Source organism: Centrocercus urophasianus, unplaced genomic scaffold (assembly GCF_019232065.1).
Source record: "Centrocercus urophasianus isolate 14NV4802_14NV808 unplaced genomic scaffold, USGS_Curo_1.0 seq_14, whole genome shotgun sequence".
Taxonomy (NCBI): domain Eukaryota; kingdom Metazoa; phylum Chordata; class Aves; order Galliformes; family Phasianidae; genus Centrocercus; species Centrocercus urophasianus.
Window position 1 is genome coordinate 22,403,162 of NW_024884586.1, and position 14,990 is coordinate 22,418,151.

At 35.9% G+C, this 14,990-nt stretch overlaps 1 protein-coding gene across 17 annotated transcripts in view; it reads right to left on the reverse strand.

Moving 5' to 3' along the window:
- GPHN (gephyrin) overlaps window positions 1-14,990 on the reverse strand; it is a 308,827-nt gene that overhangs the window by 91,376 nt on the left and 202,461 nt on the right. For 11 of the 17 annotated variants that reach the window (XM_042814421.1, XM_042814422.1, XM_042814423.1 and 8 more), the window contains 3 exons: window positions 13,320-13,386; window positions 6,141-6,413; window positions 4,971-5,078 (listed from right to left, as the gene is read on the reverse strand). In XM_042814421.1, coding sequence (XP_042670355.1) covers window positions 4,971-5,078; window positions 6,141-6,413; window positions 13,320-13,386 — 448 coding nt within the window. The remainder of the gene's footprint in view (window positions 1-4,970; window positions 5,079-6,140; window positions 6,414-13,319; window positions 13,387-14,990) is intronic. The other 6 variants (XM_042814426.1, XM_042814428.1, XM_042814430.1 and 3 more) reach the window with 1 other exon arrangement.

Here is a 14,990-nt window from a genome sequence, read left to right on the forward strand (position 1 = left end):
GTGTTTAAAATGCACTGTGAAGAGAGTTCAATCTTTGTTTTCACATAATATACTTAAGAACTTGATATTTCTAAGAGGAAGATTTTAAGTAACAGATCCTCTAGCTGGTATTATTAACCCACTTAAGTAAATGGAGTTACAACAACTTCGAACAATGAGAATACTTTCAGTAATATGAATAAATCTATCAATGTATTGTTTCAATATTCTGTTTTTTCTGTTCTGTTTTAACATCCGTCACAAAGACTAGAGCTAGAGGACTGCATTTAAGAGTCGACCTTTAACATACATTGAGTCTTAGAAAGTCTCTTGCTTTTTATTACTGCAGTATTTCGGTCTACCCATGAAGATATCACATCAACTTTATAATAGATTGAATTGCCAGCCTGACATCATGATTCTATTTATTTATTTTGTATAAAATGATAACACATACAGATGACAACTATCTCAAATAGGAGAACTGTCCTACACACAAAATGCAGCATATATTCTGCTATTAAACACTCTCAGTTTTATTCTGATTTTATTTTCAAGATTTTAACATATTTTTTTTTCAGAGGTAGCACTTCTAACATCAGATTATTCCAGCAATTTAATTTTCCATCACAACATAAAAGAAAATGTAAAAGAATAACTCCAAATTCAGACTTTTTAAGGAGTATGTATATAGACACATATTTTATGATCTCTGTACTCATTAAGAATTTATTACTTTAGCCTGACATTCAAGTTCCAAAAGAACCACCTAAAATGCAACTGGGGGAAATGGCAGTAGTGAACAGTAGAAGAAAATGAGAAATGTGACAAGCCAAACCACTTACTTTAACCAAATCCAGCTAGAATTCTCTGCAATCTTTTTTTAAACGGATATGCTTTAACTAGCTTGCATCTAGGCATTTCTGAGCATTCTTGCCTAGTATGGCTTTAAGGCAAACAGAATGCTCTAGAAAACATTTCCTCCCAGGATTCCTTGTCCCAGAGTCATCTCACATTACTGATTTGTGGAGACAAAGCATGATACTGAAAGAGGAGTAAAATGAAATAGACATGTACTCCTAGGAAAAGCATGGGATGTTCTTAATGGTCTGCTGATTTTGCATACTAAGTGACATACCAAAGCTGTTCCAATTGGGAAGTTACAGTATCTTTGACATATGCCTCAGGAACTTGCTCAGACCTTGGTAACACTTACTGGCAAATTGTCTTCTCTCAGACATAGGACTGATATTACAATAATTTAAAATTTAATGAAACATGATTTGTCTACAAATTTACTCATACCCTCATACTTTTTCAGGCTGTAGTTAAGTAGGAGATGTTCATGTTATATTCCTGTTGAATGGCCTGTTGAAATGGCCAATCTTAAGGCTCAACTCACTAAATATTCCTTTTTTATGTCATTTTTGTTTCCTTAGCTTCCTTTATTCACAACTATGAATAACAACTGCATCTAATTTAGCAACCTTAACTTAGAGACACTGGCTTGTATCTTGTGGATTGTTCTGAACATAAACTCTTCTCCGTATGTTAGACTTTCTTGAGTTCGCAACTTAAGTTTTATGGCAACAGATTTTCTTCTCAGTATACTACCAGCTGCCTGCTGCTGTGTTTCTAGACTGACAGTATTTTTGCCAGTCAATTTCTGTCGGTATTTTAAAAATTTCTTCAGAAGTTCTTTCAGTACTTAGTAATTTGTGCTGCAATTTTCACTGTAAATTACAAAACAGTTTCTTTTCACTATGGAAGGTTATGCTTGGGATTGCTTCTGCTCAGAAACAGTATCAAACTGACCTCAACTTGCAGTAGTCTAAATTGCAACTAAGATCTTAGATATGTAGTATAAGCAGGAGAAAAAAGGCACTACGCTATTCTTATCAGACAGACTGTATTCAGAAGCACAATCTCCTTTCTGTTCTCTTTCATCTGCAATTCTATTTGAAATAAGTTAAATATGCAAAAAAGGTTGGCAACTCTTAGTTTTATACTGGCATAACTCCAACACTATATACAACTTTTAATACTTCCTTTTAATCTCAATGTTTTATCAAAACCCTAAATTTTGACAATTTTTGTTGGAGAGGGTCCAGAGGAGATCCACGAAGATGATCAGGGGACTTGAGCATCTCTCCTGTGAAGACAGGCTGAGGGAGCTGGGCTTGTTCAGCCTGAAGAAAAATAGGCTGTGGGGTGACCTTACTGCAGCCTTTCAATATCTAAAGGGAGCCTACAAACAGGAGGGGAATCAACTCTTCAAAAAGGTTGATAACTGCAGGACAAGGGGAAATGGTTTTACGTTGAGGGAGGGGAAATTTAGGTTGGATGTCAGGGAAATTCTTGACAGAGGGAGTGGTGAGGTGCTGGAACAGGCTGCCCAGAGAGGTGGTGGATGCCCTGTCCCTAGAGGTGTTCAAGGCCAGATTGGATGGGGTCCTGGGCAGCCTGGTTTAGCATTAAACGTGGAGGTTGGTGGCCCTGCATGTGGCAGGGGGGTTGGAGATTCATGATCCTTGAGGTCCCTTCCAACCCTGGCCATTCTGTGATTCTGTGACAAAGGCATAGAACAGAAAATTTATAAAAGAAGGAATAGTTTTAAATCTTAAAAAAAGTACCATTTAAGAATTTTTTTTTTTTCTCTTCTCTGATAAAGGGATGCATGCATCTTGACAGAGTTGAGTGTGGGCCAATGGGCCTATTATACCCTTCACATGCTTCAGGATAACACAATACAGACACAATATAACATATTACAAATGACATCATGATCCATTTCTCCCTGCAGTTAACTCTCGTTGCTCTAGAATAATAGGATATCTCTCATTGTCTCATTTCCTTCAACCAAGTGATCTACTTTTTTATCCATCAATTTCAGCTGCCAGAATTTTATCTGGCATCACCTTTTTAAGAGTAAAAAGAAAATAAAAGTTATGTGAGACTCTTCCAGTCTCCATTGAAATGCACGTGCAGTACTAATGGTTGGAACAGTTGGACTGGATGATCTTCTAGGTCTTTTCCAACCTTGGTGATTCTATGATTCTATGATTCTAATTTTTCGCTTGTGGAAAAATCAAAATTTAGTTGAAATATCAGGTAGGACATTAATCAGCAAAGGAAGCTAAAGACAGATTGAAGATGATTACAGGAATTACTTTTCAATGGGGATTATTTCCTAATCACTATCTTTGCTGAAAATAAAATTTGTCATAAAACTATATATAAACCCATCTAGAACTGTTAAGTTCCAGCTTGCTAGCTTTCAAAATTACAAAATCTTAATGAGTGATTTAGGTTAGCTTGCAGTTAAAAATGTTGCTCCCAGGAGATCTGTTTCTCTACTGTCACAGCAGAATTTGTTGTCTAGCTAAAAAAGATTCTCTTTAACCACCATTACCTGCTGACTGCAGTTACTAATACAAAAGTGTAAATTGCATCAACATAAATACATAAAACAACATAAAGCACATACATTGCTCATTAATGGGACATCAAAATGTAACCGATATTTTTATGCATACATGTTATATAAGATGGGGAATGTCTAATTTTACTGATATTTAGCAAGTTTTTGTTTTTGTTTAGTTTTGTTTTGTTTTAAATAGATTTGGGTAATCTGCATATCTAGTAAAGGCAGCATTTTATTAATGCTGTTAAAGAGATTGATAAGCCAAAGAAATTTTTGTGTTTTCTGCAAAAATGAAAGGCAGAAATAATAATAATGAAATATTAGTTTTTTCATGGAGTCACACTCTAAGTGTTTATGCCATCTTTATCTAAATATTTTCAATTCATTTTCAAACAAATTTAATAAAGGATAGATGTCTCAAAACTCTGAATGGGGATACTCTTTAAATGGGGTATGATAAAACTGAAGTTGGGTAAAAATGGTTGCTGCTTATAGCTAGAGTGGTAAAACTTGTAACATACTGATGGAAAAAGAAATGAATGAGAAATGGTGGACAGAGAAAGATATTCACTATGCCTCTCATTAATTTTAAATTTTCATCTGATACCATCTTTTCCAAAAGCAGTTTTACATTGGTTTAAATGCCTTCACATTTCCTAAATGACTTTTCGAGAGACATGGCCATCATGTTTTATATACAGAGGCATTGCACTGCTTGACTGATTTAAATTAGTTTGATTGGTGATTTAAATTACTATTTGCTTAAGGGTTGAGAAAGTGTAGACTCTGATAAACAGAACTGATGATTTAATGTTAAGAATTTACACTTATTTTGCAGGCAGATAGGGTGGATGGTAGAATGGCATAACTGCTAGGGCAACTACTTTCCTCAGACTCATCTAACTTGTAATTATAAATATGGTAAATTATATTTAATCCCTAATGATACTAGGAGCCATTACTCTATCTTGATTCAAGTTTAGACTCAACCTTTGGTATTGATTCCTACCACTCATTGAAGTAGTTGCCTACTATTCACAAAAATCCAGAAATTTATAATTTATGAATCTACTGTACCTGACTTCAGTTTTTTACTGCTTTTGAAAAATTCTACTTCTAAACAAAACACAATAATAAAATAGAAACTAAGCAATGAAAACATTGACAATCTTGTACTATGTTGACAAACAAGCTTTTGAGAGAAAGAAGCAAAGCAAGTTAAATGATAGTGAAAAAGCTCTAAGGCAGTGATTTTAGGAGATTCTTTTAATTATGTTTAATAATTTAGTCTATTAGATGATTAAGTTGATGACTAGTCAGAAAAACAGGCTTTACAACAATTCTTATCTCAGCAGCCAAATGATTCCAACTGACAGAAAAGCACATAATATTTATCCTGTTAGGTTTGCATCTTAAGCAGAATGTTCCCTGTAGCATATTCTTTAAAAGACAGATAGCACTGATATGTATTTGTTAGAATAAAAAAAAGTAACACTGTTAGAATAGGTGGCAGGCAGTGTATTTTTAACTATTGTTAGTGCAAAAGCCTCTGGGAAGTGCATCTTACCGGTTCTCCTGCACTGCCTGCTGCATGATGGCAATAACTGATGAGACCAGGAATGGGCTGTTCACCTTTTGCCATAATAACTGCTGAACTGGTGTAGGATGGATGTTTCTAATGCACAACACATAACAGCTATGAATACAGTGACAGGAAAATATGAGACCAAACAAGCAAATGACTGAAAGGCAATGAGGTGAAAACAACTGTGATGCTGAAATGTCAAGCTCACATGAACACAGCCAGTTTAGATGTCAGACAATTTCTGTCTTTAAAATTGCATAAATTATTTTTCTTTGTCTATATTAAAAGAAAATGATGAATTTAAAAACTGCATGAATAAAAGCTGAGTTGCATTTGATAACTACCTTAATTTAGCCCTTTAAAGACATATACAAACAGGATTTTCTATAAAATGATGACCTCCAGCTGTAGCTGTCTTAGGAATCAGACCTGAATTCACACTTCTGGAGTTAGAATGTTGCCACTTTGCTTTAGAAGTCCTTTATTAGCATTTTGAGTTACTTACATTTTCAGTTCCCATAGTCGGAATTAAAAGTACAGCGAGTGAAAATAGAGCAAATCAATTTGGAATAAATGAGTGTTATCCTTTTTCCTTTTGTAGTCTCCAATTCAAAATTTTGGTGTGAGTAACGCTGAAGTAACATTAATCTATAATTAGTAGTTACACTGAGGCTCTAGAGACAACATGATGACATTTAATTTGGATAGCTTATGACTTAACCTGCTATATAACTGTCATACTTTTTATGTTTTTAAAAACCAATACTGTCTTTACAAAATGGAAAATATGATTTAGGAGCAACCTGTGCCTCCTGAATATGTCGCTCGCTGGACACTGCACATTCAGGAGTAAGTATTTCTGATTGTTTTTTTCTTTTAAACCTAACACTAAACATATTCTGTCACATCAGAATGGTATCATTAAAATGCAACTTATAGTCAAAATAATAAACAATGCATCTTCCAATGAAATCTGTGATCATCTTCTGAAACATTCATATGTTCTTGCACAGCTAAATTTCTATGAAATGCATCCAAAATATATCTGTTTGAGCACACCAACATAGACATTTAGTCTTAATGTGCAAATGAATATTGGTGGAAGGTACCCGAGCAAAGCTAAAGAGTCTCTTGGAAACAATCCAGACTCACCTTAGCTGCAATGGCTGCTGCAGTTATATGTGAAGAGGAACTGTCCTCTGTTGATGCAACTCCACTATCCTTCTTCTCTTCCTCCTCTTCCTCACACTGTACTCCTTTGTCCTCTGTCTGCTTGTGAGGGCTGGTGGTTGGAGGAGGAGAAAGAGGAGGTGGTGGTGAAGGTAGATCTTCTAGCTCATCGTGTACCTCCTTTACTTTCACAATGGCGTCCCGCAAAAGATCAATGGCATGAGGTAGGGCTGGCAGTATAAACTGAAAGCATTCCTATGCACAAGAAGAGAAATGACTATGAATAGTTACCTGCAGAAGCAAAGAAGGATTTTTCAGATTTGCTTTTAGGGGATATTAGGGATTTTTATGTATCTTTTTTACTTGATCATAAATAAAATGATCAAAATTACTTGATGTCCATTACCATTGCTCTTAGGAAAAAAAAATAAAAATAAAAATAAAAATAAAAATAAAAATAAAAATAAAAATAAAAAATAAAATAAAATAAAATAAAGAAATAACCAAAACCGCAACAACCAATCAGCCAAAAAAACCACCAGAGTTTCTGAGGACTCAGGAGTACTTTTTTTTTCTCCTTTTCATGCAGATATAGTAAGCTGTACAACAGTCAAGAGTTAATGCAATTAACCTAATGCTAGATTAAAACTTAGCAAAACAAAGTTAAAATTTTAATGAATACATAATACAGAAACACCTTCATGGCGGTTGGCAGTATACTACAGAAATGCAGAATAAAAACACTCTATCTCTGCAAGGTTATTAGCTTCCAATAATTTCTACTGCACGCTTTCACAGTTTGAGAATGTTTCATAATGGTTGACATAATTGCACTTTTACATAACGCTATGGGTTCTTTTTATTCATGGATTTATAATTTGGGCTGGAAGAATCACAGGCAGTACTGATTATAATTTTAAGTAACTCAAAAAATTTACCTTCTGTGATATATTTTTCAAACCTCTCCTCGCTCTGTGACTTAAAACAATCAAAAAGTTTATTTTGTGCAGTCGGAGAAGAGAAAAAACACAGATGCCATGTAACCATTCTTGTTCTGCCAGCAGGTGTACACATATCTCTAGCTACCTTTAGCTATTTTACCAAATGAAAGAACCAGTGTTGCAAGGAACCTCAGGAAGTCATTAAAATACTGAAAATACTAAAATTCAGACAGGTTACTTTGGGATTTGTTCAGCCTATTCTTGAAAAAATCCAAGAACAGAGACTCCCCAGCCTTTCTGGACAACCCGTTCTAATGACTAATTATCCTCATAGTGATTTTTTTCTTTATTTTCTTATCCAGTTGGAAGTTCCCCTTCTTCAATTTATGACTACTGTCTCTCTCTAAGGCACCTCAGAACAAAGGGTTTTCTTCATGTCAGATCCGCACACTGCATACATATATTCAATTACTGGAAAATGATGGCAAGGTCACAACAATGAATTTCCAAGGCAGTACAGTTAGAGAATGCACAAGTTGACAGAGGAAGCTCATACTATGCCTTTCATTCTTTTCATCTTTTGTTCCATTTCGACCATAAGGAAACTTCTCAAAATGTAATACTGGAATTTAAAGTGCCCAGAAACTAAATAATGATAAATATTTTGTACACAGATACAGTAACAAGTATTTTCAATACATAAAAATGACTATGTAAAGAAACCATCCATCAGAGAATAGCAGAATTTATATGAGCCTTTATGTAAGTCAAAAAACATGACTCACAAACTCTATTTCCTCAAAGCCTCTAAATAAGAATCCATCTTTCAATCATACCTTTAAGAGTAATGAAAAGTCAGACTACTTCTCAGATTCATAAATTCTATAAATATTTGATTTGTTACTCTGAAGAACGCGACTGAGCAGATGCGCACGAATTGCTGCATTCAATGAATACATATTAAAAATCTATTTGTAAATATAATAAAGAAATACAATTTCTAATGTAACTATGAGGGTCAGAGTTATTGAAACTCCAGAGTATTACTATAAAAGTGGTTTAAAACATCGAGGTATACAACCATCCTTTCTTCAGTGAAGAAGCCATTCTCAAGCAACTGGTAAACAAGGAGATCTGACTACAAATAATGAAAGCGTACTTTAATTATTAACTCATTAGCAAGCATACTGCCCATTCCTAATACTGAAATAAATCCTTGTTGACTGCTGACAAGTTAGTTCCCAACTATGCTATTTCTAACACTCATTGGTTTAGGCAATTGTTAGTACAGTTATGCAAATTGCCATAGACCCAAAGATTTCAGTGTTTATCTGATAATTTCATTACTATGCCTCCTCTGACAGTATTATATAGCTTTTTAAAGGCTGAAATGAAATGAAACAGACTAGAACAGCACAAAAATTGAAGCAGTGTTCAGTGATACATTCCTCATAAGTTCTCTGAGGAAAATATGTTTGGCATCACCTGCATTTTTCTTCTTGCTCACTACCACAGCAGCAGAGCAAAGAATGCTTGAGATTCTAGCAGGCAACTGAGCACAGAGAACTGCTCTGAAGTGAAACAGAAATGCCAAGATAGCATCTCCGATGACTGCAGTGACAATGCCACGGCTACAGCTACAAATGGAGAACTTCCAACGCCAACATGGTTTCTGCTTTGGGTTACAAGGTTTTTTCCTCTCCATTGTGCTATACTAGTATTACAGAAAATAAAGAGCCTACCAAAGTATTTATTTCAGTTAGCTACTAGAAGTGTAGGTAGGAATGGTTACATTGTTATGATACCAGTGGAGACATCTTGGATACCTTCTCTATGAGATAGTGCACTAGTTAAAAATGATTTATTTTACTTATTTGCAAGATTAGAACTCAAAAATGCAATTTAAAATTTGACTCTAAGGTCCTGTTCCAACAACATCGACTCCAGTACCAAACAGTCTGAGTTAAAAAGTCCCCGATGACTCCTTTCACAGTGAGGCTTGGACTCCTTGGTAAGGCAAGTTTTTATTCTGGTGCTCTGATCAACCTTAAGTAAACAGTTATTGGCTTCAACTGAGTTTACTATAGTTGCCTTCTTTCATCTACTTCTATTGCAATATTGGTTTTGACCTAAGAATACACAGCTCTCCTTTCCAAAGTGAAATCTGCACTCATAAAAAAGGAGAAAATACAGCAAGAGGGAGTTTTACACACTCAGTTCAAACTGCTCTTGCCTTCATTTCCTTCTATTTCGCATTGTGTCCATTTTTGACATGGACATTTACACTGCTGTCACGCTGTATTAAAATTTAGTATTGTATTAATGAAATAAGCGTACTGGTGCAATTTTATAGCTTTTATATAAGCTTCCTACCTGATTGTATTAATAAAATGGAAAGAATATTTGCAAGTCATAAAGGAGAAAAATGAGAGCAATGCCTGGTAACAATCTGCCCTATTTGGTTCCTGAGAACTCAACTGTTAAGGAAGCATTTTCTGCACTATGAATCTTAAAAGTCTCTGCTGAAATCTCATGTTTTGAAGATGTTTTATGTTTAAATAAATAAACAGTGACAGAACAGATGATCAACATAACAGGATTAAATAAAGCTTATAGCAATCTTATATCTGAAAATCAAGGTTTTTTTTTAAATTTTCTGGCAGAATTACCTTTTTATTAATCACTTACATTTCAAAGTATTGCTAAAATACTTATTAACATATTTCATTTTTTTTCCTCATGCTCCTTACCTAAGTTCACAGTCTAAGTGCCTCCAGGCAGGAAAACACGGAGACTTTTAGTTAACTTCTAATCACAGAATCACACAGAATCATGGGGGTTGGAAAGGCCTCCAGAGATCATCGAGTCCAACCCCCCTGCCAAAGCAGGTTCACTACAGCAGGTCACAAAAGTAGGAGTCCAGGAGGGTCTTGAACATCTCCAGAGAAGAAGATTCCACGTCCCTGGGCAGCCTGTTCCAGTGCTCCGTCACCTCACTGTAAAGAAGTTCTTGTGCACATTTGTGCGGAACTTCCTACGCTGCAGTTTCCAGACGTTTCCCCTTGTCCTGTCTCCACTCCCTGCTGAAAACAGTCTGGCCTTGTCACTCTGCCCTTCACCCTTAGATATTTATAGACCTGGATCAGGTCCCTTCTTTTCTCAAGGCTGAACAGACTCAGTTCACTCAGCCTTTCCTCATAGGAGAGATGCTCCAGGCCCCTCACCATCTTTGTGGCCCTCCGCTGGACTCTTTCCAAGAGATCCCTGTCTTTTTTGTACTGGGGAGCCCAGAACTGGACGCAGTGCTCCAGATGAGGCCTCACCAGGGCAGAGTAGAGGGGGAGGATCACACGTCCCTCGACCTGCTGGCCACGCTCTTTTTAATGCATCCCAGGATGCCATTGGCCCTCTTGGCCACGAGGGCACACTGCTGGCTCATGGCCAACCTGTCGTCCACCAGGACACCCAGGTCCCTCTCCGCAGAGCTCCCCTCCAGCAGCTCATCCCCCAACCTCTACTGGTGCATGCAATTATTCCTCCCTAAATAACAGTAGAATTGTTATTCAAAACTATAAAGGTCCAGAATATTTATTCCTGAAGAAAGCATTTCCTGACTAATCTCAGTGGAAAAAAACAGTTTCCAAAATATCTTGTAAGTACATCATATACACATCAACTCACGCTCAGTTTACAAAACTACTGTCCCCCTGTATATGTCAAGTTCCCCTATACATGACAAGAGGTGTCACATTCCACTTGTTGAATAGAATAAAGAATTGGTACTGCACTTTGTGATTTGCAAGACAAGATACAAATGAAAAGCCCATTTCATATCAATCTGTATTCCAGAACAGTGACACGAAGTTTTTATTCCCTGGGGGTTCAGTTACCTCAAGCTTGTCAGAATACCTAAGTGAATACACTGCCCTAATGTGAGCGGACCGATCTGGAAGAAGTTGAACAAGTAAATCAAAGATTGTTTGATCACTAAGTTAATAAAAGCGATCTCAAGGCTGAGAATTACATCCTTCAGTAAAAGCAAGTCTGAAGCTAGGCTTTTAAAGTTGAGGAAGTAGTTTGGCAACAAGCATCATAAACATGCATGCTGACATTTATTCTAAGAGTATTACGCCAGACTTCACTGTTGTGGGAATGGGTGATAATTAGGCAGTGAATCAGGTTTTACATTATCAGAATTCTCTCAGAGAAGAAAGATCACTACTACAGAGACGGCTGCAATTCAAGTGAACACTGTGACTTTTTCGTTATAATGATGACAGGCTTTTGAAAAGCTGGAGAATGGCTACGGCTGTGGAAGGAATTGTGGCATTTTTTTGCATTGAGTTATCCAGGCACTACTATATCAGCTATGGTCTATACTCCACCATAGCCTCTGATCTCTTGCTGTGCACCATTGCCGTATCTTGACAGCAGGTCTATCACCCCCCTACCTTCCCTGACTTATATCACAAAGTACCTAATTCAATATCTCGACATAACTATTAACTCATTCACCCTTACTCTCCCTCCAAATGGATAACACAATGACTGCCAGCACCTTGATGAAGATCCTCTGAACTGTCAAAAGAATAAAGTGCAGATTTTTGCACAGACACAAGATCTTGCTCAATATGAAACATCATAGTTCCTTTTGGACTACTACATGGCAGTGTTTAAACAGGCAGCAGGAAAATCAAGACATGAATAAGTTTTATCGAACAGTTGAGATGGCAGTGACTAGAACTATCATTTTTTATTTTAACTTAGTGATTTAAGGCCTTTTCCCCCTCAAAAGCAAAATTGTTCTCCACCTTTTATTCTACTTTTTTTTTTTCCACCTTTTTTTCTATTTTTGCCATTCTTTTTTCCTTCATGCTAAAATATAGTTAGTAGTACCTTGATTCCTCCTGGTATAGGGGAATGCTTTATGGTTACTAGTGGCAGCAAATATTCTTATTTCGTAATATAGAAAAGTTGCATCACAGTAATCCTAGAAAAGTGGCCAGGAAAGTACACAGACACTTGCTGCAGTGTTGGCAATCAAGGATCTGAAAATCAAGCACCTTCGCAAAAGGAGCCATCACTTAGATGAGAAGGAGGTGGTACTCTTCATGCAACTACACGAGACAACAGCGAGTTGCAGAGCCACTGCAAGAAAATGCCATGTGAGGACAGCATACCTGACATCAACTGTTAACTTCACTTAATCTGAGATTAGTAACCAGAAAGCAAAAGCAGTCATATACTCAAGAAATTAGTGTTCATATGGCAAAGCTATCTATTTTATCAGATGTTTAGCTTTACGTTACAGTTTTTTAAGGTATGAACTTTACCTTAAAATCCCATACACCAAGAATATGGGAAAAAAAGGGGTGATAAGTCCTTTGCATGCATTGAGAAAGTAAATCTTTCCCCCTTTCAAGCTAAAGCATGTGTGTATATCAGGCACATTTGAGTAGTCCGTCCTTCAGAAACGAAGAAATATAACATGAAGTCGATACTGACTGCTTTGAATTGTCACCTGCTTGTTTTTCTAATGTCTGATTTCTCATAGTCACAGTTTTTCAATGGTAACGTATAATAGTGGCACTAGTAAATAGTAATGATTGGATAGCAGAGAAAGAAATCTCAGAATGTAGCATATGTACATCAATTAATATAAAGTCAGAAAATAAGTATGGATAAAAACATATATCCTAACTTCCTTGTCCAGATTGAGCTAAATGTAGGAAGAAAACAAACTGTAAAGGGTGTCAAGTCTGATATCCATATCCAAAATATTAAAATTTTTCATATTCTTAAAAATTATGCTCCATTTTCCCCTCTTGCTGACCAAAGCTGGAATTATTCTTAACTCTAGCAAGTTCTACAGTACACTAGGCCTTCCTCTTACTTCTGCATGAAAAAGAGTGCTTTCCTGTAAGCAGTAAAAAACACAGGGATCAGTCACAGGCTGACCAGAAAACATGAAGGAAATGTAAGAGACCATTAGAATCTTCATTAATGCTGCCTGCTACAGATAGCACTCTCTTGCTATCTGTTGCACAGTACTTTCAGTTACTTCAGAACGGTATTGTTCTGGTCTAATCACAGGACTGACTGGGATGCTGCAATTGAAATATGCATTTCAGTTAACTTTTGTAAAACTTGTAGTAGATACTTTCTACATTCAGGACTTATCATCAGCCTTCAGTAGCAGATCAGCAAGAATACTTCTTACCTGTGACCCTTTCTTGCTACCTGGCAGATTAATTATGAGAGTTTTCCCTCTGATTCCACATACAGGTCTGAAAAGAAAGAAAATCCACAGTGAAATTTTTGTAGGCAAATTTCTTCACTGTAGAAAGAAGAAAACATCAAAGATAAATCTTATAATTTAGTAGAATTTGTCAAATCAATCTCTACCACCTATATTTGCTGCTGGTTTTATCACAGAACAGCTTAGAAGATGGTGAAAAAGTGTTTGACAAGGGATGGAAAATTCTAACATTTAATCGATAGTGTAAACACTACTTCTATCTTTTTCTAGCTTTGTGTAGCACTCTTAATTCTGTTGTTTACTTCTGTCAAATACATTCTTAGATATAGTTCCTATTTGCTCAAGCAAATAGTTCCCTTGTAATGTAATTGATGGTTATCAAACATTATTTCTCTTGATGGGTCAAAAAAACAAGTCATGCTGGTTGTGTTAATTCAAACATATATTCTTTCCTTTATTTATTTATTTATTAAGATTCAGCATAAGAAAAGCATAGTAGGAAGTAATTCTCAAGTGAAAATTACACTTAAGTAGTTCACATCTAATTCTTCCTCGGAGTCTCTTACTCCTTCAAAAAGAAGAAAACAACTACTGAAGATGTAACATTTTATTTTATGTTTTCAGGGATTTTCTTTGGTTTTAATGCAGTGCTGAACTTATACACCCATGTGTTGAAGGGGGTCCTCTTAAGCTTTCTGTCAGAGTGTAACTGTTCTTCCCTTTAGCTTTTTTTTTTTCAAACAAACAAACAAAAAAACACACACAAGAAAAATCAACACTTCTAGATTTTGTCTGGAGGAAAAGTCATGTGGCTCCTGATTTTTTTCTTTGTTTATCAAAACACTGATAAAAAAAAAACAGAGCTAAGATATAAAGCTAAGAAAAAAGTTAAGAGCAAAAACCAAACCACAATATGGAAGCTGCATGGAGAGAAACTGTGTAACAGTCTCTTTTTCAAAGAACATGAACCAAAGTGAAGACAGGAAAAAATATGTACATTGACAGGATATTACCAAATTCTTAAACAGCTGACTTCCTTGGATTTTCTCTTAGATAAATAATTCCCAGTAGTTACTTTCATTTAGTGGTAGCATGGCATTTTCAAGCAAAGTAACAAGTATTCTAGTGACAGCTGTCCTAACACTCACAGTTAAATACTACAGAGACAGTTATTGTGCCACAAGATTAACCTCTGATATTCTAGTCAAACCGACCAAAAGAGAAGTCTTATTTTCTGCCTGACTCCAAGTCCCCATCTTCCTCCGCTCACTTCTTAAACATTACGTGCCCTAAAAACTCCAGGTAGCTGACTAACATTCAATGACATATGAAGTGAAGAGCTTGAGTTAAAGAAAAATGCTCATTTACTATTGTTTTGGTAATCAAGCTGCAGTTTAAGACATTAAAATTAAGGGAAACTCCAGGAAATTTCCAGCGAAGAATTACAAAGATATGTAATGGCTCAAGACAGAAATGGGATTGCCAAAAATTTCTCATGAGAGCATGTAAAATGTTACATTCTGTGATTCTAAAAGTAGGCTTAAATATTTAAGAACTGAATGGTTTGCAAAAAATAGTGCATGTTCACAACAAAAGCACACATGTACATGCATTCAAGGTAATTTGAGAGAG